Source organism: Haematobia irritans, chromosome 5 (genome assembly GCF_050003625.1).
Source record: "Haematobia irritans isolate KBUSLIRL chromosome 5, ASM5000362v1, whole genome shotgun sequence".
Classification (NCBI taxonomy): domain Eukaryota; kingdom Metazoa; phylum Arthropoda; class Insecta; order Diptera; family Muscidae; genus Haematobia; species Haematobia irritans.
The window spans coordinates 154,749,538-154,775,456 of NC_134401.1; the positions used below are offsets into that span (position 1 = coordinate 154,749,538).

General features: G+C 33.0%; 4 protein-coding genes and 1 long non-coding RNA gene across 14 annotated transcripts in view; 3 read left to right on the top strand and 2 right to left on the bottom strand.

Annotated features, from left to right (window-relative positions):
- Window positions 1-1,157: 1,157 nt before the first annotated feature.
- Window positions 1,158-1,525, top strand: LOC142241964 (uncharacterized). The gene is made up of 2 exons (XR_012723891.1): window positions 1,158-1,254; window positions 1,312-1,525. It is a non-coding gene; the product is annotated as an uncharacterized LOC142241964 (long non-coding RNA).
- A 902-nt stretch (window positions 1,526-2,427) lies between these two features.
- kune (claudin) lies at window positions 2,428-3,822 on the top strand. Its single transcript, XM_075309850.1, has one exon. The coding sequence runs from the start codon at window positions 2,517-2,519 to the stop codon at window positions 3,336-3,338; it is 822 nt and encodes a 273-aa protein (XP_075165965.1). The 5' UTR covers window positions 2,428-2,516; the 3' UTR covers window positions 3,339-3,822.
- A 155-nt stretch (window positions 3,823-3,977) lies between these two features.
- On the bottom strand, window positions 3,978-5,954 carry Josd (Josephin domain containing). The gene is made up of 3 exons (XM_075309851.1): window positions 5,597-5,954; window positions 5,357-5,528; window positions 3,978-4,654 (listed from the first exon to the last, which is right to left on the bottom strand). Exons 1-3 carry the CDS (start codon window positions 5,664-5,666, stop codon window positions 4,300-4,302), a joined length of 597 nt encoding a protein of 198 aa, XP_075165966.1. The 5' UTR covers window positions 5,667-5,954; the 3' UTR covers window positions 3,978-4,299.
- A 1,966-nt stretch (window positions 5,955-7,920) lies between these two features.
- Window positions 7,921-11,624, top strand: RNASEK (Ribonuclease kappa). The gene is made up of 3 exons (XM_075309842.1): window positions 7,921-8,115; window positions 8,353-8,472; window positions 11,280-11,624. The coding sequence occupies exons 1-3, from the start codon at window positions 8,047-8,049 to the stop codon at window positions 11,376-11,378; spliced, it is 288 nt and encodes a 95-aa protein (XP_075165957.1). The 5' UTR covers window positions 7,921-8,046; the 3' UTR covers window positions 11,379-11,624.
- Window positions 11,625-15,829: 4,205 nt separating this feature from the next.
- LOC142240706 (guanine nucleotide exchange factor DBS) overlaps window positions 15,830-25,919 on the bottom strand; it is a 381,804-nt gene continuing 371,714 nt past the window's right edge. For all 10 annotated transcript variants that reach the window (XM_075312411.1, XM_075312410.1, XM_075312409.1 and 7 more), the window contains one exon: window positions 15,830-22,057. In XM_075312411.1, coding sequence (XP_075168526.1) covers window positions 21,942-22,057 — 116 coding nt within the window. In that variant the 3' untranslated portion in view covers window positions 15,830-21,941. The remainder of the gene's footprint in view (window positions 22,058-25,919) is intronic.

The window sequence follows — 25,919 nt, forward strand, 5'->3', positions numbered from 1 at the left end:
AAATGTGTGTGTGAGACGTATACTCGATGCTGTGAGAGGGGTGATGATGGAACGCATTTTATTATAAAATAGTGATGATATTTCTATATGTTCACAACATAGACCTTATAATACATAGATGATCCACTATTCTCTTTAAAAAAGTATCAGTTCCAAAAATTAATTTTCTGACATTTCGTTTTGATTTTTTTCGTAAAGAGTCAGTCCCAAACATTTTGCTTTTGTGTTGTTCGTAAAGAGCAATGCTGCTCAAAATTATTTTTCGTATTTGCGCGGTTTTGGTCACTATTTTTTGTTCAAATATGAACTTTCGATATATTAATTTATTTATAAATCCTCTGTTGCATCATAAACGTTCTAATTTTGTGTAAAATTGGCAAACTACAAAAAGGAAAACGAAAGAGATTGTAAGCCTGCTCTTATTTTTCTCGTTTATTCTTAATCTTCGGAACTGTCAAACATAGTTTGACACCCATGGCTCATCTATGTATTATAAGGTCTATGGTTCACAAACCTTTTTTGGTGGAGCGCCTTTCAATGAAGTTGTCTGCGTTGTACAGAGTTCAAAGCCAACAAAACGGCATATTGTTACAATGACGTCGTTATTAATTCGGTGTATGTAATGCGCCGTTCATACTATAATTTTAATCGTACAATAATGTCTGATAATCGGGGTGGTTGGCGATCAAGGATATGGGAACCAATGGTTAGAACAGCTACTTAATAATAGAAATATCACCTCACAGAGAAGCAGGTTGTTTCCTCATTTAGTATTGGTGTCGAAAAAAGGAATAGAATACGGGTGGTTATGTTCGAGACCCGTATGGAGGAAAGTAAAGGCTTACCAGTTAGAACGATTTGGTGGTTCAATTCAAAGTGACTTTTTATCTTCTATTGTACTTAAAAACTAGCTTCGACAATTTCATTTTGTTGGCTTAACGGAACAATCGCAACGACACCTGTATTAAATATTGATTAATTACACTTAGAACAAAAAATTAATGATGTTGTCATAACCCTGCCAGCATTTCAAAGTTCCATTTCAACCTCATCGTTACCACAGACTCGTAAATGTCACTTCAACCATCATGAAAAGGTACATCAAAAAGTACATGCAAGTAATTTGCCATCCCTACTGTAAAAAAAGCCATTTTTTTGCGAAACGCCAAGCGCAACCAGCTTGTTATATTTTAATTAAATAAAAACGAAAATAATGTTCTGAAAACATAGATTATACGCTTAAAATTGTGAAAGGTATATTGGTGAACAATTTGGTGATTTTCCAAATGGAATAAAGTGATTGTTTTTCAGATATTTTACAGACACGCTGCCTCCATGGAATAAAAACACTGGTTGATAGACGCAGCAACATGTAACTCGCTACTTGTAACTCAACATCATCATTAATGCCAAAAATTATGTTAAATGTAATGTGATAGTGGTATAAATGTTATATTTTTAAGAATTTGTAAATGTTTAATCAAATTAATAAATATCTATACAAACGTGTTTTACTCGACCACAATGATTCTTTTACAACTATCTTAAAATGCACTTTTTCTGATTGTTTGGAGGGTCCCTTATTGGCGTCGTTCTAAATTGATCTATAAAGGCACCTAATAATTGCACTCATGCGAAACATTTTTGTAGTAACTTGGCGTGGTACAACTTCTCAATAGTGACGGCGCTTTTCCGACGTGTTTTTGATGTCGTATATGATTGTTTTCGACGTAGTGGGGATTCTCAAAAGAGTCCCCAAATTCAAAAAATGTTGGCAGGGAAACTATGTCGTTATCCAACGTTATAATCCAGCCGATTTTTAATTGTTTGCCCAAACTAATTTAATACTACGATTCTATTATAAGGTGAGTACTATGTTCTGTTTTTTCACCAAAACCCTAAAGTTAAAGTACAAATATATTTGTGAAGACGATTATATTTTAATCAAGTCTTGCCAAATAATGGATGGAAAAGATCCAAGGAATTGATTGTAAATACTTTTATATTTCTAAATTAATTAATTAAGAAAAGTAACCGTGAAAACAAGCAGATTTTCAACTTGAAAACTGAACATAGTACTCAGCTATAAACTAGCAAAAAGCATGCCCTACAAAAATTAACAAAATTTAAATCAGAATTTAACATTGGTATTACGATTAATTGCATATCGGTTTTGTTATTTAAATGAAATGTGATCAACGCCAAGTAGACATATATTCGTCGGCTCTGGTAAAATGGTATAAATTGAGTGTCAGCTGCCAAAAACAAAAATTCATCGGTGTCATTACTCTCTGCAATGTTAAAAGGGACATCATTTATGTTCACTAAAAACTTATCCAACAAATCTTAATCGTTAATCACCCCATAAAGTGTCATTATGACGTAAAAATCAAATGGGTAGTAATCGCTTTTTAGTGAATCATCGATTATCAAAATTAAACGCAATCGACTAACATTCACTGGGCGTGGAACAACAAATATTTTTAATAATTTCTAATTTAATATTCTAATTTGCGATGGGAGCCAGCAATTTTAATACACGAATTGCTGTGGGAATATCAGCCTTTGCCTTTACACTATTTCTAATTGCTTTTGTCTCCCCATACTGGCTGGTGACAGATGGAGAATTAACAGACCCCAAATTCACAAATTTAGGATTATGGGAAGTATGTTTTAATAATTTCCAAGATATTCATAGATTCTACGAAACGAGATTCAAAGGATGCATGTGGGTGTTTGAAGAGGAATACTACATTATACATGACTTCCTATTGCCTGGTTTTTATATTGCCGTTCAAGTTTTCTCTACTTTGTGTTTTGTGATGTGTCTCATCGCCCTACCACTAACATTGTCGTTTTTACGGACATCCAGGGACGATGACCGTTACGTGTTTCTATTATTGACCATAGGTTCGTGCCAAATTTTGGCTTCCATATTCGGATTTATTGCAGTTGTGGTGTTCGGAGCCAAAGGCGACTCTCGAGATTGGATGCCCCATTGGCAAAATAATGATATGGGTTGGTCTTTTGCCTTGGGTGTAGTTGGAGCCGTACTTCTAATGCCAGCTGGTGTTCTGTATACGATAGAGGCTCGCCGTGAGCGTTATAAGCGTTTGAATGAAATAAGTACACGAGAAGCAGCAAGTGAATATGGTGGCGGAGATGACTATTATACTCAACAAGTTCCAGCCCAAATACAACAACAACAGCAACCTGTGGCTCAAGACTATTTTGCACCGCAGCCAAGCCGCCCAAGACGTCCCCAGCCAGGACATCGAGCTCCACCACCATCAGCACCTCCAGCTGTTGTTGGCGGCGGAATACAAACTGACATCTAAATTTTGGGTTTGTGCATACAATGGCCAAACAAAAAAACGCAACATTAATATGTCCGACCATCTATTTTTCTATATTCCGTCCAATTTTTATATATCTATATGTTTAGTATAAGGAATTATGTATTAGAAATATAACTCGAAATATCGTTTTCCCTAAGTGACCTTAAATTTAAAAAGAAAAAACATTCTAATAATGGAATTTGACATTGATTTTTGAACGGGACCAGTTTCATACAAAATTTACAAACAATGCTTTGTAGTCAATTAATATCCAAACACACCCGTTCTCTGAATATTGGGTTTCGAATTACATCATACATTCCGAAAATGTACCTTTGAATCTCTCGACCAATTAGCATTGAAGCGAAATTTGGGAATACCCCTTTGGGTTTCTAATTTAAAACAATGTTTTTTGTATTTATATGAACTATTTTAAAGCCCGTTTTACACGATTTGTATTAATAAAGATAAAGTAGAAAAAAAATCGGTGTTTTTATGGAATTTTTGAAGAACCACCACGTAACTGCTACCTGTAATGGATGCTAATATTTCTGTATATGTTAGTTTTGTAAATCTTATGCAGTATGGTAAGATCTTCAGATTCAATTAAGAAATGAAAATGACAATAAATCAAAACTATTTTGCATTCAACATTTTACACATTTATTCAATTTAGTACAAAAGCATAAATTGATCCTTAAAAATTAAAGCATATAACATACCATTCGTTACAAAAAAAAATTAAATAATATATGTTTTTTAACAAAAATCTGTACGTATTCCGTGGATTTGAGAATTCCTTAAATCTATCCAGACTAGTCTTTTTGTTATTCGTTTCTGTAATTGCTGAAGATTGATTTTCGTCGTTTATGTATAATACACCACTTTCAGATAATAAAGATCCATTACAACCTCAAAATGTATAATGTATAAACTACATTATTTGTACATGTTTCCAAGCTCATGAAACGTGACCATTAATATTTGAATTCGTACCGTTTTTTGATGTTTCAATTGGCTCTTTCAACCATTTCTTTGTTGATTCTTCATTGGCACTAGATAATTCAACAATTACAAACAATTCACGATCATTAGATTGTATTTGCTGCTTTAAAAACGAAAACAGTTGTTGGTCATCCCCTATACATTCGGGTGCTGGTAATTTCGAATCTAAATTATAAAATTTTCCATCTATTTGACGAACTGCAATCCAATGTCTCTTTCGTAGTGGCAGTGTTATAAAGCCAAATTTATAATCTGAAGGTACGTTTAAGATGAATCCGACAATGGCATTTAAATCAATACATGCTGGGTCTCTGCAAAGAAACATGTAGAAATGTATAAACTATGAATAAAGAAAATTATAGATATTAATTTGCATTTTGAAGAAAATGATATGTATAATCCATGAATAAAGAAAATGATAGACATTAATTTGCATTTTGAATGCATAAACCCGATATACAATCATCGAATTGTTCTATGTTCCCAAGTTAATGAAATATGGCAATAGTGTGATAGTAAGGGAAGAGTTTGAATAAAAGTGTCCATAATACAATAGAGGAAATTATAGTCCAATTCTGTAATCGAAATAGACGTCTGAGCGAATATCACAGGTTGTGAGGTACATCTTTTGAATCAAAAAAAAAAAAAAAAGTAGCTAAAACTCGAAATTTTGAATGCGTATTTTCTCCTCGACATATGATTTTCTAATTGTTCTTTGTTCCCAAGATAATGAAATATGGCAATAGAGTGATAGTAGGGGAAGAGTTTGAATAAAAGTGTCCATAATACAATAGAGGAAATTATAGTCCAATTCTGTAATCGAAATAGAAGTCTGAGCGAATATCACAGGTTTTGAGGTACATCCTTGGAATCAAAAAAAAAAAGGTAGCTAAAACTCGAAATCTTGATTTTCTAATTGTTCTATGTTCCCAAGTTGCTTGCTTGAACAAGAGAAATTTGAGAAATTGCACTTAAGCCAGACAACTTCTCATGCATAAACTTTCTCTACTTACTTTCGTTTATCAAACCAACAAGCTTCGCAATTGGCTTCTTGCAACGCCGCCATAATAACATTGACATCATAGTTTCCAAGACCCAGCATCGATCGATGAGGATTTAGCCAAACATTAGGATTTAAACTGGTGCATATTTGATCCAATTGTTCTTTGGTAAACGCTTGACGGGCTAATGGAAACAAAAAAACATATATTTGACCATTATTTTGTTAACATTGAAACAAACAACAAACCTACATTGGAATAAATTATTAAGTGTATGTAAAGCGCACAGTTGACGTGTTTGTCTTTCGTGGTAAACAGGCATTTCCAATTGATCTAAACAATCATATATACGATCGATGATCAATGTTTGTAAGACCTTCTAATGTTTTCTAACTACACAAAATTTTGTCAATTCCAATGTTTTCGATTATATTTTGTAGTAGGATGGAATGTTGAAACATTTCTCACAGACACATCAATGTCATGAATTATAAAAAAAATACAACCATGACATGACACGACAATGTTTAGGTAATGGCACTCTCTCAATCAGAGAATATTCCCTCCGGCGAAGGCGGCTTGAAGGCTAATGCGCCGCCCAGACTATCAGTTTATCCGGACGACAGTGCTCGTGTCGAACAGTTGTTGGCCACACTATAAGTTAAGTCTGACGATACTGTTGCTTATTAATGGGATCGATAACACATTTATCCAATATTTTGTCATTGCCGACAATTCGTATCGATTAACCACACTGTAAAATTCTTTCGCGCCGCCGCGGAATATGCCGACTCATCTCGACTCAAATTTAGCCGCCAAATAATCAAAAATATCGATTTAAATCAGAAAAATGTATTAATAATTGTCCTATTCTTTCAAAACTTTGAACATTCCGTAGAATCAATCAATTTCAATCTGATAAAATAATTTTGCAAAAAATTAGCTTAGAACGTTTGAAGGCAATGTAGATTTGATTGTAAGAGTGGTTGTACAAATAATCTCATTACCATTCGAATACCCTGCCAGCATTTCAAAGTTCCATTTCATACTCATCACTACCACAGACTCGTAAGTGACACTGCAACAATCACCAACTGTGATGGGGGAAGCGTATGAAAAGGTATGAAATGTACATGAAAGTATTTTGCCATCACTATTATTACAAGAGCCATTTTATATTTTGTGAAACACCAAGCGCAACTAGCTTCTTATAATTTATACCCGGTTTCTGTATGTCGAACGACACCCCAGTCGACTGAAAAGCAGTCACTCGAATTCGAACCAATTTGGGTTTCTCTATTTTTGAAAGTTCGTATCGTCTGTATGAGAGTACATTGATCAAAAAAAAAGTATTTTCAAATTTTTGGCCTGAAAATTTATACAAATTCCAAAATTGTTTTTACTTTTTTCTTGACACTTATGGTATATGTTCGTTTGCTACTCGACAACAAAATATGAAGTGACTTGCCAGTCGCCATAGAGAAATCCAAATAATATTTTTTCATTTGAAATACTCTCGTTCGACATACAGAAACATGGTATTATTTAAATAAAATCGATAATGAAGTCCTGAAGACATAGTTATTTCGCTTAGAATTGTAAAAGGTATATTGGTGAACAATTTTTGACTTTCCAAATGGAATAAAGCGATTGTTTTTCAGATATTTTACAGACACGCTGCCTCCATCGAGAATAAAAACACTGGCTGATATGCGCTTTACAGATTATTAGTTATTCCGGACGGAATGTCGGTGTTTGTAAAGAATCTTACAGTGTGTCGGATCGATACGACTTGTCGGCGATGACTAAATAATCGATAAATGTGTTATCGATCCCATAAACATGCAGCAGTATCGATTATGCCTTCGGACTTAACTTATAATGTGCACAATATATGGGATATGTTCGACACGAGCACAGTCATCCGGAATAACTGATAGTCTGTAAAGCGCAATAGACGCTCCAACATGTAACTTGTCACTTGTAAATCAACATCATTCTATTATTAATAAAAAAAATTATGTTAAATGTGTTGTGAAATTGGTACAAATGTTATATTTATAAGAATTTATAAATATATAATCAAATTAATAAACATCTAAAAAATCGTGTTTTACTTGACCACAATGATTCTTTTACAACTATCTTAAAATTCACTTTTTCTGATTGTTTGAAGGGGCTCCTCTTGGCTTCGTTCTAAATTTATTCAAAAAGGCACCTAATAATTGCACTCATACGATTTTTTTAGTTAGTACGACGAGTTTTGGATGTCCTATACGATTGTTTTCGACGTGGTGAGGATTAACAGAAGCGTCGTCAAATTCAAAAAATGTTGGCAGGGTAACTTCAAATTGATTTTATAATGGATACTGGTCCGCCGCCGCTGGAGGCAAAAATTTAGTGTCAGCTGCCGCCGACAGACATCAGCGACTGAAATCAGCGTATTCATTTATTCTCTGTTTTGGATACAAAAATTATTGTACAAATATTCGTGCAATGTGAACAGTACACAGCTGTCAAAGTAATGGCGCTATCGATAACCAAAATAAGATTCGTTAATTATCGACTAGCGATACTGTCACATGATTTTCACCTGACTTGACGTATACTTCGCAAATTCATTTTCCCTGCAGGAAAATCGAAAAAAAATCAAGGCGAGATATTGTTAGCCCATCTTCCATAAATATCTAAAAACAGGAAAAATGAAAATCTGCGGTCCTAAATTATCCCTGTGCGGATTGATTATCTCCGTTTGGGGCATAATCCAATTGGTGAGTGTGCTCGAGAAAAAAATTGATATGCTGGTATTGTTTTCGATACTAGAAACAATGAATGGCGTATGACGAAAAAAAAAAATTCTGTACGACGATGATACTGGAATAACAAAAGTGGGTGGAGGTAGTGACCCCTTGTGATGTATCCAGAATGACGAATATTTCAAAAGAATATAATAAATGAAATATTTTGTGATATTATGAGAAAGATTTTAACGCTTTCTTTCGATTTAGGTTTTGATGGGCTTGTTCTTTTATGTGCACAGTGTGGCCTTGATTGAGGATTTACCAATTGAAGAGGAATATCACAGTCTAGATGAGTTCTATTCAGCCGCTAATGCAGCATATAATCAGGTAATTATAAATGTGTTAAAGATATTTCGTCAACATAAATGATGGAGTCAATCAATTTAATTGACCTTGAATATAGGTTTAATTTGCCATAATAATAACCACTATCAAAATTTACGTGATCGAAATAGCATTAACCACAACATCTCCCTCTATAACCATTGCGTAAAGTTAAAGTAAAACAACTCGAAATTACCCATATATACATATGTAAATATTGCTCCCGTGATGTGTTTATTTTTGTTTGCCAAATTGATTTAATGAAGATTATCACATTTTACTAAAGTATGATAAACATATTGTTTTTGTCTTTAAAATAGATAAGAGTGCTTGTAATTGGTTGTCATTATAACATTACAAAATTCCCTTTAAGTATTATAACTTTTTAAAATTAAAAAGTTTTTTTTTCAAAAATTTCGATATTTTCAAAAATTTTTTTTGTTTTCGATTAGATGTATAGCTTGGTTTTCTTCCATACTCTTTAATACACTAATCCATTTTCAATTACACAAAGATCTTTCCGATTGAACAATAAAACAAAGGAGACGTATGAAGTTTTTATTGACCCTTTGAACGGCTATATCTCAAGACCTGGGCATTTCAAAAACAAAAATTTTACCTTGTTACAATCAGTACCCCGTATATATCCACCCCGCCATGGTCCGGATCATGGAGTATACGCTATCCCTACGTTATGGGGACGGGGCCCTCACGGTCGGAAGGTCCGGAAAAGTGGGCGATGGAATCGTTCGAAATAAAAAAAAATTATAGCAAATTCAAAAAAATGTGTTGGTGCCTAAACTGCAGTTTAGCCTTTTTGTTTACAGATTTTATAGCTCCAATGCTCAGCTTTAAAAATTAGTTTGTCCCACTTTATTTCAATACTTTATATCATGCCCCTTTACCTCTATATCGAACAAAAGCTTATTTTCGTATTACAAACGGTTCCTATATATTGCGATAGGCAAGTCAATTTATACTTTGTTATCGAGTAGGAAACGAACGTACACTATATTCTTCAAGAAAAAGTAAAAACGTTAAAATTTTAACGAATTCTCAGGACAAAAATGTGAAAATATTGGTTTTTGATAATCAATGTACATTCTCATACAAACGAAACGACCTTTCAAAAATAGAAAAACCCAAATTGATTCATATTCGAGTGACTGGTTTTCTTTCGAATGGGTTTTCGTTCGCTTTAAAGAAACATGGCATCATAAAAGAGTTTTGGACATCTATGAAGACGAGATTATGCAAGTTTTTGTTATTGCTTGCTCAAGAAACTCTGGTTTTCCGCTATAGAATTCAAAAATTGGCAAAAACTGTAAACGTTGATTGTATGCAATAAGCGGTTAATTCCTCTGCACTTATACTATCCAAATAAAGTTATTTTTTCCAGTAGATGTAATGTGTTTCCGATTATGTCGGCGGTAGATGATGTCGATGAATTTGTGATGTCCTTTAAGGGCTCAACGATTAGTTCCAATAATACGGCCCTATTTCAAAATAAAGCAATAATAGAAGAAAACAAACCCCCCAATAATGGACATTATAAAACCCAAGTTTTGGTAACAGTTATTTATGCATAATTGGAGTTTATGCCCTCTGTTCTGGTTTAAAATAACATAAATCACACAAAATTGTCTCCTAACGATCGGAAAACGAATTGAACTATAAACGAATAATAGCCTATATTTACGAGTTATTGGTAATACACAGAAAAAAAAAATTCACGAACATTTTTTCAATTAAAATTTTATTTGAGTTTTAAAAAATATTCAATTAAAAATTTAATCGATTCAACAAATTTTTTAATTGAAACAAAAATCACAAAAATTAATGGTAGCAATTACTTTTTTAATTGGATCAATTAATTTTTAATTGACTTTCAATTAATTTTTTAATTGATACTATCATTTCTGTGATTAAAGACATTTCAATTAAAAAATTAATTGGATCAATTAATTTCGTGATTGAATCAGAAACATTTTTTTTTGTGTGTACAAATTGTTATTTTTTTTCAAATTTGTCAATTTATCAAATTTGGTATCGAAAGTAATCCATGCATAAAATTGCCCAGAAGTCTCCTATTAGCTATACATAAAACTGATTCAATTAATTGATCCAAATAGTTCTTTAATTGAAATGTCTTCAATCACATGATAGTATCAACTAAAAAATTAATTGATCCTATTAATTTTTGTGATTGATTTTTGTTTCAATTACAAAAATTGTTGAATCAATTATATTTTTAATTGAATATTTTTTAAAACTCAATTAAAAATTAATTGGAAAATCTTTCGTGATTTTTTTCTGTGTATTCGATATTATTTGCAACAATGCTTCTGTATGAAGAGCCATAACCAGTTTATTTAGAATTGATAGTTTGTTGAAATTATATTTATTGAATTTTTGGATCATATTTCAAATTGGAACTTTATACCAAATTTTCAAAATATAACACTATAACCCCAAATATATTATTTTCAGTACACTCGTTTGAGCCTAGGCATTGAGTGCCCTCATAAAAAACTTTAGCTAATAATCTATTCAACGTAGAGGATCTTTTTGTGGCTTTGAACCTAGGGTTATTTTTTGCTCTAACCAAGTTACGGAAATAACCGTGTTTTATTTTTTACTTTTATGAGTAGCAATAGGATTTGCTTTGGTTAATGTTTTTTATGTAGCTGAAATTTGTTTAGGAATTGTTTAAAAATGTCCATATTGGTCGTTATTGTAATTTATAAAAATTATGAAATAAAAACTCAAAATTTCCCTTTCTAATTTACACATATTATTTTCTATTTCAGAATGCCTATAATTGTTGGATTGCAGCCTGTATTTATGTCCTCACTTTACTGTTATCTGCTCAACAGTTTTATGTCAATAGTCGAGTAACTGCCAACTAAGTTTACAACAGAACAGAAACACGAACTGATGGATATTGCGTTGTTGGACTCAAGCGAAGAAATCTACTCACAATAGTCTGCTCTTGTTACGGTCATTATTGTCTAAAACCAGGCTAATGTCCAACTCGCAATGAGATGTTTAGTTTTTTAGTTATAATTGTAAACTCTAGTTGTATTTACTTTTAACACTTGTTTTTGATTGTTGAAAAAGAAAAAAAAAACATCATGCAGTATCAACCATCTTCATAGAGTCAAACAAAAATCCAGAAATTCAAAATGACGATCAAATGGCATCTTCAAAAATTGAGGGTGATTACTTAAATTTTCAAAAATTTTTTCTCCATATCCCTAAAAAGAAACTATGTTTCATTTATATAAATAATAATTCCTCGTTAAAACTAGCAATGCTTGTTTTTAATTTTGGTGGTGTTTTCTTACATTCTTATCATGTCTTAATGATACCATACGACAGATAGCAATCAAACATGTAAGAGATTTTCTCAAACGACATTCCTTAAGATCGTCATGATTGTCGATTATAACAGAACCCTTCTCTCTATATCAAAGAGCGAGGTTATTGGAAAATGAGTTTTTTTCCAAACAAAATCTTAATACATTTTGGTTTAAAGTATTTTTGTTTTCTTTTTATGTTTACTTATTTGTTTATATAATTTTAATATTTTGTTGTCTAAATATTTTTAAAAGAAAATCAATCTGTAATCAATGTGTATTTTGTCAAAAGTATTCGCTTATTGGCGTTCGTGAAACAGATTGAATTGAAATCTTATCAGAGTATATTCAAGTCAGAAACCAATGGCATAAACAATGACATTCTCTACGAAATCAAGCGCATAAATACTTATTTTCTAATCTTTGGATAAATAGACTTTGATCTATTTTGCAATCGTTAAAATTTCATTGTTTTTGTCCCCTCTTTTCGTTTTCATTATAATATCCCTACACAAAAATAAAATATATGTAAATTATTGAATTAAGCGTTAAATAGTCAAAACCACAATAATAATTATGTATAATTACTGTCTATAAAATTTAAATAAAGTATAAACTTCATAAAAACAAAATCGAACGGATATTTTTATTATTAGATTACATTTATTGGAATGTAATGTAATTGTCCATGTTCCCAAATACACATTCAGGTGAATCAATTCCACGATTTTCGTGTCCTACAATCCTCTTTCATCGCAATTTTCGTGAAATCAATTCACTTGCAAAAGTCTTGGTGAAAGTTGAATTATGTCCAAGATGGGTGTATTTCCGGTTAAAAAAAGTACTCGCGTAAAATTTTTTAAATGTTTTATATTTAATACATGAGTTTTATTAAAACTGCATCATTTTTAATTAAAAAAAAATAAAAATAATATATTAAAATAAGTCTATTGATTCCACTTATTTTGATTTTCGCCTTAGTGAATTTTCGGGTGATTTGTCCAACCCAGCTGGTTACAGAAAAGTTCAAAAAAGTACGTGGAATTAAAAACACCAAATTTTCACGTTCGTGGATTTGACGTGAATAGTGGAAGTGGAAATGAAGTGGATATACGAAAATGGATGAATAATTTATTTCAGAATTTTGTTCTATGTTAAATGAAGTAATATTTATTAACTGTATGGATGTGATTGAAATGAATGATGGGTACTGACTTCACGTACCGACAGTATTAAATTAAATCTAATTTGGGGATATACTAGCTTGCATTGATATCAGGCTGGCATAGAAATAGGAAGATCGTCGTAAACAGGAAAAAACACTACTAATGTAGATTTTGCGTTCATAATTAAATCTAATTTGGGCATAAAGCCATCCTGTGTTGGTATCAGGCTAACAGAAAAATAGTAAGCTACGAAAAGCCCGCCGTAAAAAGGAAAAACACTACTAATATTGTCGTTAGTTGTTGTTGTGTCCATAATTAAATCTAATTTAGGCATAAAACCAGCCTGCGTTGATATCAGGCTAACAGAAAAATGGTAAGCTACGAAGGGACCGTCGTAAGAAGGAAAAACACTACTAATATTGTTCTTGTGTCCATAATTAATTCTAATTTCGACATAAAACCAGCCTGCATTGATATCAGGCTAGCAGAAAAATTGTAAGCTACGAAGAGCACGTCGAAAGAACGGCAAAAACACTGCTAATATGTCGTTAGCTTGCATTGATATCAGGCTAACAGAAAAATAGTAAGCTACGAAAAGCCCGTTTTAAAAAGGGGAAAACACTAATAATTAGAATTGTTGTTGTGTCCTTAATTAAATCTAATTTGGGCATAAAACCAGCCTGTATTGATATCAGGCTAACAGAAAAATAGTAAGCTACGAAGAGCCCGTTGTAAAACGGCAAAAAACACTACTATAATGTCATTAGTATTGTTGTTGTGTCCTTAATCAAATCCAATTTGGCCACAAAACTAGCCTTTATTGATATCAGGCTAGCAGAAAAGTAGCAAGCTACTAATAATAACCTACTAGAATTGTTGTTTTGTTGAATCAAATTTGAGCATAAAACCAGTCTGCATTGATATCAGGCTAGCAGAAAAATAGTAAGCTACGAAAAGCCCGTTTTAAAAAGGGAAAAACACTACTAATTAGAATTGTTGTTGTGTCCTTAATTAAATCTAATTTGCGCATAAAACTAGCCACCATTGATATCAGGCTAACAGAAAAATAGTAAGTACGAAGAGCCCGTTGTAAAACGGCAAAAAACACACTATAATGTCATTAGTATTGTTGTTGTGTCCTTAATTAAATCCAACTTGGGCACAACACTAGCCTTTATTGATATCAGGCTAGCAGAAAAATAGTAAGCTACTAATACTAATAAAAAGCTACTAGAATTTTTGTTGTGTCCTTGATTCAATTTGGGCATAAAAACATCCTGCGTTGATATCAGGCTAGCAGAAAAATAGTAAGCTACAAAAGCCCCGTTTTAAAAAGGGAAAACAAACAATAATAGGTCTGTTCGCGTACTTTTCCAGTAAAAAACTAGCAAGAAAGTAAGAGTGTATTTTACTCTCTTTGTTCAGGCCGGCGCCTGAGTCGATCTAGCCTTGTCCGTCTGTCTGTGAACACATTTTTATGATCAAAGTCTAGGTCGAAATTTAAGTCCAATCGACTTAAAATTTGGCACAAGTATGTGTTTTGTGTCAGAATAGAATCCTATTGATTTTGGAAGAAATCGGTTCAGTTTTAGATATAGCTTCCATATATATCTTTCTCCCGATATAAACTTATATGGCCCCAGAAGCTAGAAGTTTGCCCTGATTTGCTTCAAATTTTTTACAGGGTGTAGAATTAATGTTCTCGATATACATGTCAATTTGGGTTGAAATCGGTTCAGATTTAGATAAAGCTCCCATACATATCTTTCGTCCGATTTACACTCATATGACCCCAGAGGTGAAATTTGTAATCCGATTTAATTGAAATTTTGCTCAGAGTGTAGAATTAATATTATGCATGTCCAATTTGGTTGAAGTCGGTTCAGATTTAGATATAGCTCCCATATATATCTTTCGCTCGATATGCACTTATATGTACCTTGAAGCTGGAGTTTTGCCCTAATTTGCTTTAATTTTTGCACAGGGAGTACAATTAATATCCTAGCTATGCATGCCAAATTTGGTTGAAATCGGTTCAGATTTAAATATAGCTGCCATATATATGTTTTTCTAATTTCAGCAAAATTGGCCAAAACAACCCACATTTTCCGTTTAAAACCGTCACTGATAAGTCGAAAACTAGTAAAAATGACTCCAATTTTCCTATACTTCTAATACCTATCTATCGGCCGATAAATCATAAATACACTTTTGCGAAGTTGCCTCAAAATTGGTTTAGATTTATATGTTTCCCATATTGTTGTTTAGTAACAATGTGTTCTACCCCAGGGCATTAGCCGACTTAAATTTTAAGTCTATAGATTTTGTCCAGATCGAGTCAGATTTAAATATATGTATATGGGAACATAAACTTTATATATAGCACCCAACACACTTGATATGGTATCGAAAATTTGGATCGACAAAGTGGTGCAGGGTGTGGCACCAATCAGGTGTGGCACAAATATCAAAAAATGACATAAAAGTATGAACGTACTAAAAAAAAGTGGCAAACACGCAGTGCCCGAAAAATAGTGCCAAAGTTGGTTGATCAGCTGAAAAAAAAAATCACGAAATTTTTTTCAATTAAAATCTTAATTGAGTTTTAAAAAATATTAAATTAAACATTTAATTGATTCAACAATTTTTTTTTTTAACTCAAAATTGTTAATTGATACTATTATTTCTGTGATTGAAGACATTTCAATTAAAAATTAATTGGATCAATTAATTTCGTGATTGAAGACAAAAAATATTTTTTTTGTGGTATCAATTGTATTTGATATACCACATTTAATAGTTTCCCCATAATACCAGGAATAAATACAAAATATCTTAAGTTTTCATATATTCCGTTTTTATTTATTTCGCTTTTCAAATAAATTCATAAATAGGTTAATGCTAATGCTGCTTTTTAGTGGTATAGTTATTCGCTTTTTTGTTTTTGTTTCTGTTTTTTCGTCTCTCAATAATAATTATTATTATTACTTTATTTATTGTTTACGCATGTATATAAATAATTGCAAATTGATACTTACTTAGCAAAATATTATTACAATATACAAAACTATTTTTAATTGTACATACATAAATATTTATATATATAAATACAATATTCATCTACAAAAATATATCGATAACTTAAGGCTACAAATAAACAATAAAATTGAAATTTGTCGAAATATTTTGATTACAAATTTATTTTTGTTGAGAAAAAGCAGAGCCTTTCTAAAAAGCCACAAATACAGAGATTTTTATTTGTTGTTGTTTTTTGTTTGTTTTAATTTCTCTCTTCTAAAAATTACTATAACAACTATTTGTATATAAGCAAAATATATCGATTAACATGTACCGTTTAAAAAAATCGACATTTATTTCTTCCCCAAGGTAAAATGATGTAGATTATGATGTGTAAATAATGATTATGATATAGATGAGAATATTTTGTTTTGGCAGCCCACTGATGGAACGTTTAGATTAAAATAAATATAGGCCAATTTTAAAAACGACTTAATCACCCCTCATTAAAAATAATTAGCAAATTCTTATATCCAAAATATATATTTTCAAAATATGCTTTTGTTTACACAGAAAAAAGTGGAATGATCTGGCGCCTAAGAGCTTTTCTTTATTTTTAGTTCAATTTTGCTTTTCGAGAAAGATGCATTTCGTAAATGGTAGTTAAAAATCAAAAAATGTCGGAAAATTTTCGTTAATTTAATGAATCTCAAAATTTGGAATACAATTTAGTTCAATTTTCGCACAAGATAGTTCATTTTTTCCATAGCATACTTCTTTTTTTGGAGTTTTAAAACAGCTGCTATTTATAACCAAAAAAATCAGCTGTTTTTGAAACGAAAGTGTTCGTTTAATATAGAAAAGCATAAAATGAAATGTCAAACAAAGCTGATTTTGTTATAAATTCAGATTTTTTTAAGTTTATCCGTACGACAGTGTCAATGTCCAATTTTTCGAGACATACGCCAGATGTTGGCCATACCATAATTTATGTTCGACGATATAATCGTTACTGCAGTTGATTAATGTGATCGATTACGCAATTTATCGATGTTTTATGCGTCGATAAATTGTCTGTGTTTGTAAAGAATCTTACAGTGTGTCCAATCGATACGACAATTCGTTGATGACTAAATAATCGGCAAATGTGTTATCGATTAGAGGTGTGCGAAGTGAAATATTTATTCACGCACGTAGTCACTCACACTCACGAGATGAAAAGCAGTACTCACGCTCGCTCTAGCACGAACAACTTTCACAGACTCACGCTCGATTCACGACAATTCACGTGACTCACGACAAATTCACGAGACTCACGACATTTTCCAACCGGGAAAGAGCAAAGGTAACAAAATTTATAAATAAAATATAGTTCAACAGCTAAAACAATTTCATTTAACATAAGTAAGAATTAAATCTTGATTTTTATCGTGAGCGTGATTTTGCAGAAATTGTATTCACGAATCGATTTTATTACTCACGCACGACATATTTATTTTAGTCCCATTCACGAGAGTTGCTTCCGATTTTATTCACGACTCACGTGATTCACGCGTCGATATTTAGTCATTCACGATACCGGTTATTTAGTCATCGCCGACAAGTCGTATCGATCAGACACACTGTAAGATTCTTTACAAACACCGACATCAGAGAATGAAGCCGACCCATTTTTGTCGGCGGCGTCCGGCGGCGGCGGCGGCTTGACGGCTAAGCCGAATAAATAAGTCATTATTTATATCGGACAATTATCCATTATAACATCAATTTGAAGTTATTCGAATGTTAATGAGATTAGTTGTACAACCAATCTTACAATCAAATTTACATTTCATTCAAATTTTCTGAGGTAAATTTTTGCAAAATTAACAATATAATTAACACTTTGAAATATATTGATTGGGGGTGAAAGGCTCAAAATTTTGACTAAAATTAATAGAATTATTAATAAAGTTTTTTGATTTAAACTAATATTTTTGATTAATTGGCGGCTAAATTTGAGTCGAGATGAGCCGACATATTCGGCGGCGGCGTCGACTGGCAAAAAATGGCCGGCGGCGACTGAAATCGGCGGCGCGATTCGGCGGTTTCATTCTCTGACCGACATTCCGTCCGGAACAACTCATAGTCTGAAAAGCGCATTACAGTGTGTCGGATCGATACGACTTGTCGGCGATGACTAAATAATCGGTAAATGTGTTATCGATCCCATAAACATGCAGCAGTATCGATTATGCCATCGGACTCAACTAATAATGTGGCCAATATATGGGATACAGAGAATGAAGCCGACCCATTTTTGTCGGCGGCGGCGGACACTACATTTTTGCCTCCGGCGGCGGCGGCTTGACGGCTGAGCCGATATAAATTTGTTCACTCGGCGGCGGACAATTATGCATTATAAAATCAATTTGAAGTTAATCGAATGGTAATGAGATTAGTTGTACAACCTATCTTACAAACAAATTTACTTTTCGTTCAAATTTTCTGAGCTAAATTTTTGCTAAATTATTATAGCAGATTAAATATGATTGGTTGTGTTCAAAATTTTGGAAAAAATACGACAATTTAATAAACATTTTTCTGATTTAAATCGATATTTTTAATTACTTGGCGGCTAAATTTGAGTCGAGATGAGTCGACATATTCGGCGGCGGCGTCGACTGGCAAAAAATGGTCGGCGGCGACTGAAATCGGCGGCGCGACTCGGCGGCTTCATTCTCTGATGGGATATGTTCGACACGACCACTGTCGTCCGGATAAACTTATAGGCTCATTACTTTTCGCCTACAATTTCTAGCGTTTGAACACATTATAAGATTTTTTATTTCGTACAGACATTTCGTACGAAAAAAATGATATTATGAACGACGCTTACGACTATAAGAAATTTGTAATTAATTCAATCTCAACGTCCCATAAAGTGATCCAAATGACCTTTGAAAATATATTCAATTTAGTAAGTACCTGACCACCTGTCCTATCTTACATTCTATTAAATAATAACGATATTTTTTCTATAATGAATTAGAAAATTAACAGCCAATTTCTCATATACGAATCGAAGGGATTCGTTCGACTGAAACGTCAAAAAAAAACAGCTGATTTTCTTTTAGAAAGTCAGCTGAAAATCGTAGACGAACGAAAGCATTTGTTTCGTATATTTAGGAAATTGGTTGTAAGGGTTAATTTGCCGCGGAAGTTGTACTGTGTATGACATAAGGGCTGTTTTCTTTTAGCATTGGATGCAACATTTGTATGTGCTATCCAGAACATCGTTGCACTGGTGTTCTATTCAGAACATCTCATCAGTGCAAGTCGCGCCTATGTTGCCAGATTGTATTTAGATAAAGTGGCGCTTCTTCGATTCACAATAGCAATTTATTGTGACTAATTTATCGAAAAACGTGAAATTCAAAGTGGTATAGTGTCATTAATAATCGCAGCAGTAAATATTTATTACTAATTGGAGCATTTAATACTTTAAAAATACAAAATTTCACCTCTTTTCTGTGATTGTTTTTAAACAGCTGATGACAGTGTTGCATATTTTTGGAGATGTCCTGGATAAACGAGTACTCTGTTTTCTTTTAGTCCTTCATGGCTTAGGGTATCCAGTGCTAAAAGAAAACAGCCCTATAGTCGAAACATTTAAATGGGGATCTTTATATGATTGCAATTCCTTTTTGAGTTATTTGCTTTAAGTTAAAAGTTACATTCAAATAAATTTCACAGTTGCAATAGTGAAGTAAAAAATTCATCCTGCCACAATTTGTTCAGATTTATCAATAAAGCCATAAAGAAGATTATGGCTGTTTGTTTTATAAGTAATTATTACTATAGGACAAGCCATTTTTTTGCCTTTGACATTTAGATGTATCTTTCTATAGTGATCAGCTGATCAGTATCATGGTGTGGTATTGCAGTTTATAATCAAAATAAAAATAACGACTTTTTTTAATTACTACAAATGTCAATGATTGAATTTTTGTTAAACTGGAAAATGCCAAGATTTTGGACCTGTTGGAGGAATTTTGTTTGGAAGAACAATTTTGATGCTGACAAAGTGAGATATATGTGAACATCTAGCACAGGATTTGGCAGAATCGTGAAAACTCATTGCGAGCAAATCTTTAAAATTTGTCACTTGTTGTCTGTACAAAAAAAAAAATGAAATAATTTTTTTTTTTGGAAGACCTATATATTAAAATTTGGACGTAACTTCTCTTTTCAAATCTTTTAAATTTTTTATCTCAGAATCCATAAATTATGTTATATGCAAACACAAAAAAATGTGAACTACACTCAAGCATAAACTATATACTAAAACTTATGAAAATAATTATTGCCTTAATTTTGTAAATTATTATTATTATTTCCATTTGTGTTTGTTTTTTGTCATTATTATAATTTAGCTTTGATTTGATTTTTCTTGTTTTCAGTATTTCTTAAGAGTAAATGTAATTTAGAAGAATGATGGTTACTTTTTTAGAAAAGCTTTTAGAAAATTTCCAGTAAGAAAATTTTGTTATATGGGTTTCTCCGTAATTGTGTTCCTAACATTTAAAGATTTAATTTTAGTTCGTTTTCTGTTTTTTTGTATATAACGAAGAAATTCCTATATTGATCGATGATAATGAAAACTTAAGATTATTATATATTTATATGAGCCATTCACATTATGGATTAAAAAATATAATGCTTGTCTGCGTATGGAAAACTTTGTAAAAGTATATGTAGTTCGCTTGCAATCTAAAAGTTTATTCTCTATAATTTATGGGGCATGTTCGTGGTTTCACGTGAAAGGCTGAGGTGGAACTTTTCCCCTGGGAGTTGTTCCGTGAGTTACATTTGCCCCCCAAAGGTTCGAAAATTATTTACATGCGTTTTTAGTAACAACAAAGGAAAGAATGCTAAAAAAAATCTACTGAACAGGGAAAAGCAAAAACTTTTTGTTGAAATAGTAAACAAAAAGGTGTGAAGCGAATCTAAGCCAGGCTCTGTCTTACACCATTTCTTTGTAGCCACAATAGAAAAAAAACTGCTTAAATAGCAAAAATTCAACTGAAAAGGAAAACAGTAACAAATTATTTTTTGGCAACTTTTTATCAATTAAACTAAACCATGGTGTAGTTTGACTGAAACCAACGAAAATAAGTCATCTAGGGGCAAACAATGAAAACATTGTATTACTTTCTGTTTGTTATTGTTTTACTAAAAATGTTCGCCATGACATTTAGAACCAAGTACATTAGGTTCCAAGAGTGAACATTTCTTTCCTATATAGCGGAGTTTAAGAGACTTGTATAGAGTTGCTTATAATGAGATTTCAATACAAGGCCAAAGAGTTGAGAGGGACAAATGGAGAGAGAGGTGCACATGCTGTTATATATGAACATAGATTCTCTTTTCTTCTGTTATTTTTTTTACGAAGATTTTTCGCCAAGTACATTAAGTTCAAAGAGTTATAATTTTAATCTCTCCTATATAGAGATACTCCTATAATGTGAATGGCCCATAAGACATTTTTATAGAGAGTTATTTATGATGAGATTTCAATTACAAGGCCAAAGAGTTGAGAGGGACAAATGGAACGAGAGAGAGATGGAGAGTGAAAAATGGTGCTCTTTTCAGAAAGTTTTCAAATATCATCGTTTCGTTTTCACAAATTTGTTACCATTTAAAGCGTATGCGTGCATATCGAGGCATATATGGAAAATGTTGTATGTTTGATATTATGGTTCTATTTAAATATGGGAGGAGTATAATATAGACAATAGTTGAGTAGTTTAGATTAAATAGTTTATATAATAAGTTAATTTTTTTTCACAATCCACAAAATACAATATTTGGTTTGATATTGTTTGGTTGGTTCTTTGCCATAGTTTTTCAATAATTAAACTGGCTTTATTTCGAGTGTTGTCTTTTTTTATTCATTCGTCTTTTGAATATTTAGGCGTTCTTGATTCCGACTAGATGATCGAGAAGATTTTCGATTGATCGATTCCAGGTACGCGGCTGGGGTCCAACCTTCTGCATTGGTATCTAAATGGAAGGGAAAAAAGAAAATAATTAAGTTATTTGTGTGTATTTTAATGTTTTAATAAATTAAGCTAGGCAAAACATTTTGTTAAAATATATAACATGCTATTTGCAGTGGATGCTGTTTCAAGTGGAAACGATATTTTGTCAAATTGCACCGAGAGAAAAGCCATCAAAATCTCAAGGTTTTAGAATTATTATTAGTCCTTGATTTCGATATCGAATATCAAAAGTAAAAACTTATTCATTTTCTTACCAAACCGCACTATCTAAAGCAACTTGGTATTGATTCCGGGAATAGTTTCTTACTAAATTTTGATACCGTTTAGGTATCGATCTCGAAGGTTATAGGGGAAAATGATACCAAAACAGTGTCAAACGCTATTAATTCTTCCAATATCCTGGGATATTGATTAATTTTCTATATAAATCATATACATAACTATTGCAAAATTTGTTTCGTATTTTTTCACATTTATATAGCAATCGATAAGTCTAGGATAACTGGGTTTTAAATTAATTTTTATTACTGCCAGAAAATGAAGCATCTACTCCGATGTTAGCCCCAGTCAAAAATAGCTGCAAATTTTCAGGAATTTCATCAGCCACCGACCAATTTCATCAGAACAAGTAAAAAACTCTTGTACTGTAAATACGAAAAATTTTGGAATAAAGGTACAAATTTAAGAGCACCACCAAAAATGCCCTACCAAAGATATTTTTTATTTTAACTACACAGAAAGTTCTTTTAATTAGATTTTTTATAACTCGCCTTTTTCACATTTGTAAAGGATCATTTTAACTTAAGGATAAACTTAACTTAGTAAGAATTAATAAAATGATGAGTTTTTGAAACAATTGCTAAATATATTCAAGAAAAATGCGAATTATTTGAAAATGTTTGAGGTCAAACGTTTCAGCGTTACACTCCATTAAACATCATAAAAAAAAATTATTCATTTGGCAAAGTATCACAAATTTTCTAAATTCACATCCAAAACACTGAATTCGGATCACACCTCAAGAAGTTATGCAACAACCCGGCCGGAGGCATAATATAAAATATAAAGGGTTGGATATCAATACAAATCATTGTAAAGAATATGCTAAATCGAATTCCGATCAGAGAACTAAGCCATAAATATTTTGATGAGGCCAAGTCGATAAAAATCTATTCGACAGCAAGTAATTATTGATTAAAAATTCAAACTGAATTGTTTGAATTTTAAATTGCTACGATTTAAAGAAAAATAATAATATTGATTAGTTGGTGGAAAAATTTGAGTCGACTTAATCGGTGGCAGCGTCTACTGGCCAAAACTAACCGACAGAGGCTACAAAAATCGGCGACGCTACTCGGGGTATTCATCCTCTGATTCTTTGGTTCATTTTCTGCATCAGAGAATGAAGCCGACCGATTTTTATCTACGGCGGCTGATACTAAAATTTTGCCTTCGGTGACGGCGACTTGACGGCTAAGCCGATATAAATTTTTGTATTTGGCGGCTGACATTTATCCATTATAAAATCAAATTGAGGTTATGCGTCTTATACTATTGACCATAGCATAAGACGCATAACCTCAATTTGATTTTATAATGGATAAATTTCTGCCGCGAAATACTGGGCAAATATTTGACAGAATTCGAAAAAGAAACCGTCGCCACATCCACAGCCAAACCAGCAAACATTTTGAGTTCATATTTGATATATACTATCATGGTACGGTTATTTACAAAAAACCGTATGCAGATATTTGGAAAAGGGTTCTGCAAAAAATGTTCGACACTCATTTTGGTTAAATATTTGCCTAGTGTGACCATAGCCTTACAGACTATGAGTTTTTACGGACGGAATGTCTGTGTTTGTAAGGAATCTTACAGTGTGTCCTATCGATACGACAATTCGTTGATGACTAAATAATCGGTAAATGTGTTATCGATCCCATAAACATGTAGCAGTATAGATTATGCCTTCGGACTTAACTTATAATGTGGCCAATATATGGGATATGTTCGACACGACCACTGTCGTCCGGATAAACTTAAAGGGTGATACGGTCAAAATTTGGTCAATATAAACTTGACATATTTCTTTCAATTTTGCATTTAAAAAACCTGAACACCCCTCATTTTGAAGGTGTGTGTGTAGAATGTTGCTCCTATTTTGATTTTGGAATTCACTCTTCAGTTGTCAAAATGCCGTCCAAGCAAGAACAGCAGCGTATCAAAATTTTTCTCGCGCATCGCGAAAATCCGAGCTACTCGCACGCAAAGCTGGCAAAAATCTCTAAAAGTTGCCAAATCAACCGTTACAAATGTAATTAAAGTGTTTGGGGAACGTTTGTCGACAGCCAAGAAGTCTGGATCGGGGGGAAATCGAAAACCGGGAGCCACTGAGACGACAAAGAGAGTTGCCGGTAGTTTCAAGCGAAACCCTAACCTCTCTCTCCGAGATGCCGTAAATAAGCTGGGTGTATCGTGTACAACCGTGCATCGAGCCAAAAAACGAGCCGGACTATCGACTTACAAGAAGGTAGTGACTCCAAATCGCGATGATAAACAAAAGCGCGATCCCGGAGGCTGTACACGACGATGCTGACGAAGTTTGACTGCGTTGTAATGGACGACGAAACCTACGTCAAAGCCGACTACAAGCAGCTTCCGGGACAGGACTTTTATACGGCAAAAGGAAGGGGAAAGGTAGCACATATTTTCAAGCACATAAAACTGTCAAAGTTCGCAAAGAAATATCTGGTTTGGCAAGCCATCTGTACCTGGGACTTGAAAAGCAGCATTTTCATAGCTTCCGGGACTGTCAACCAAGAAATTTACGTGAAAGAGTGTTTGAATAAACGTCTGCTGCCTTTCCTGAAGAAACACGGTTGTTCCGTACTGTTTTGGCCGGATTTGGCATCTTGCCATTACGGTAAAAAGGCCATGGAGTGGTACGCCGCCAACAACGTGCAAGTGGTTCCCAAGGACAAGAACTCTCCCAATACGCCAGAGCTCCGCCCAAATGAGAAATACTGGGCTATTGTCAAGCGGAACCTAAAGAAGACCAAAAAAACTGCTAAGGACGAGCAGCAGTTCAAGGCAAACTGGCTTTCTGCGGCGAAGAAGGTGGACAAGGTGGCTGTACAAAATCTGATGGCAGGTGTCATGCGTGAGGCCCGGCAATTCGGATTTGGAAAAGCGAAAGCCTAACTGAATATTTTTCCTGAATTTTATACTAATTGAACTTGAAAAAGAAATTTAATTTGATTTTTTAAATAAACGATTTGACCGATTTACACGCGTTTTCCCTTGACCAAATTTTGACCGTATCACCCTTTATAGTCTGCAAGGCGCATTATCGGAATGTTTATGAGATTAGTCGTACAACCAATCTTGCAATCAAATTATTATAGAAACCTAATATTGAATAATTGTGCATCGAAGGTTCAATATTTTGGCAGAAAATACAACAATTATAAGTATTTTTTTCCAGTTTTTTTTTTCTGTTTTCTGGGTCGAGTTGAATCGACATATTCGACGGCGGCGTCGGCTGCAAAAAAGTCGGTGCGGCTAAAATCAGCGACTCGACTCGGCGACTTCATCAGAGAATGAAGCCGACCCATTTTTGTCGGTGGCGACTGACACTAAATTTTTGCCTCTGGCGGCGGCGGCTAAGGCGATATAAATTTGTCCATTCGGCGGCGGACAACTATCCATTATAAAATCAATTTGAAGTTATTTGAATGGTAATGAGGTTAGATGTACAACCAATCTTACAATCAAATTTTCTGAGTGAAATTTTAGCACAATTATAAGAGCAGCTTGAAATTGATGATTGTGGGTGGAAAGTTTCAAATTTTGGAAAAAAA

What these genes read in the sequence shown, in the direction of transcription:
- kune (XM_075309850.1), top strand. Translation starts at nt 2,517, where the DNA reads ATGGGAGCCAGCAATTTTAATACACGAATTGCTGTGGGAATATCAGCC.
- Josd (XM_075309851.1), bottom strand. Translation starts at nt 5,666, where the DNA reads ATGCCTGTTTACCACGAAAGACAAACACGTCAACTGTGCGCTTTACAT. An exon ending in ACTTAATAATTTATTCCAAT is followed by an intron (nt 5,529 to 5,596) that starts GTAGGTTTGTTG and finishes TGTTTCCATTAG; the next exon opens with CCCGTCAAGCGTTTACCAAA. An exon ending in TGTTGGTTTGATAAACGAAA is followed by an intron (nt 4,655 to 5,356) that starts GTAAGTAGAGAA and finishes GTTTCTTTGCAG; the next exon opens with AGACCCAGCATGTATTGATT.
- RNASEK (XM_075309842.1), top strand. Translation starts at nt 8,047, where the DNA reads ATGAAAATCTGCGGTCCTAAATTATCCCTGTGCGGATTGATTATCTCC. An exon ending in TTTGGGGCATAATCCAATTG is followed by an intron (nt 8,116 to 8,352) that starts GTGAGTGTGCTC and finishes CTTTCGATTTAG; the next exon opens with GTTTTGATGGGCTTGTTCTT. An exon ending in CTAATGCAGCATATAATCAG is followed by an intron (nt 8,473 to 11,279) that starts GTAATTATAAAT and finishes TTTCTATTTCAG; the next exon opens with AATGCCTATAATTGTTGGAT.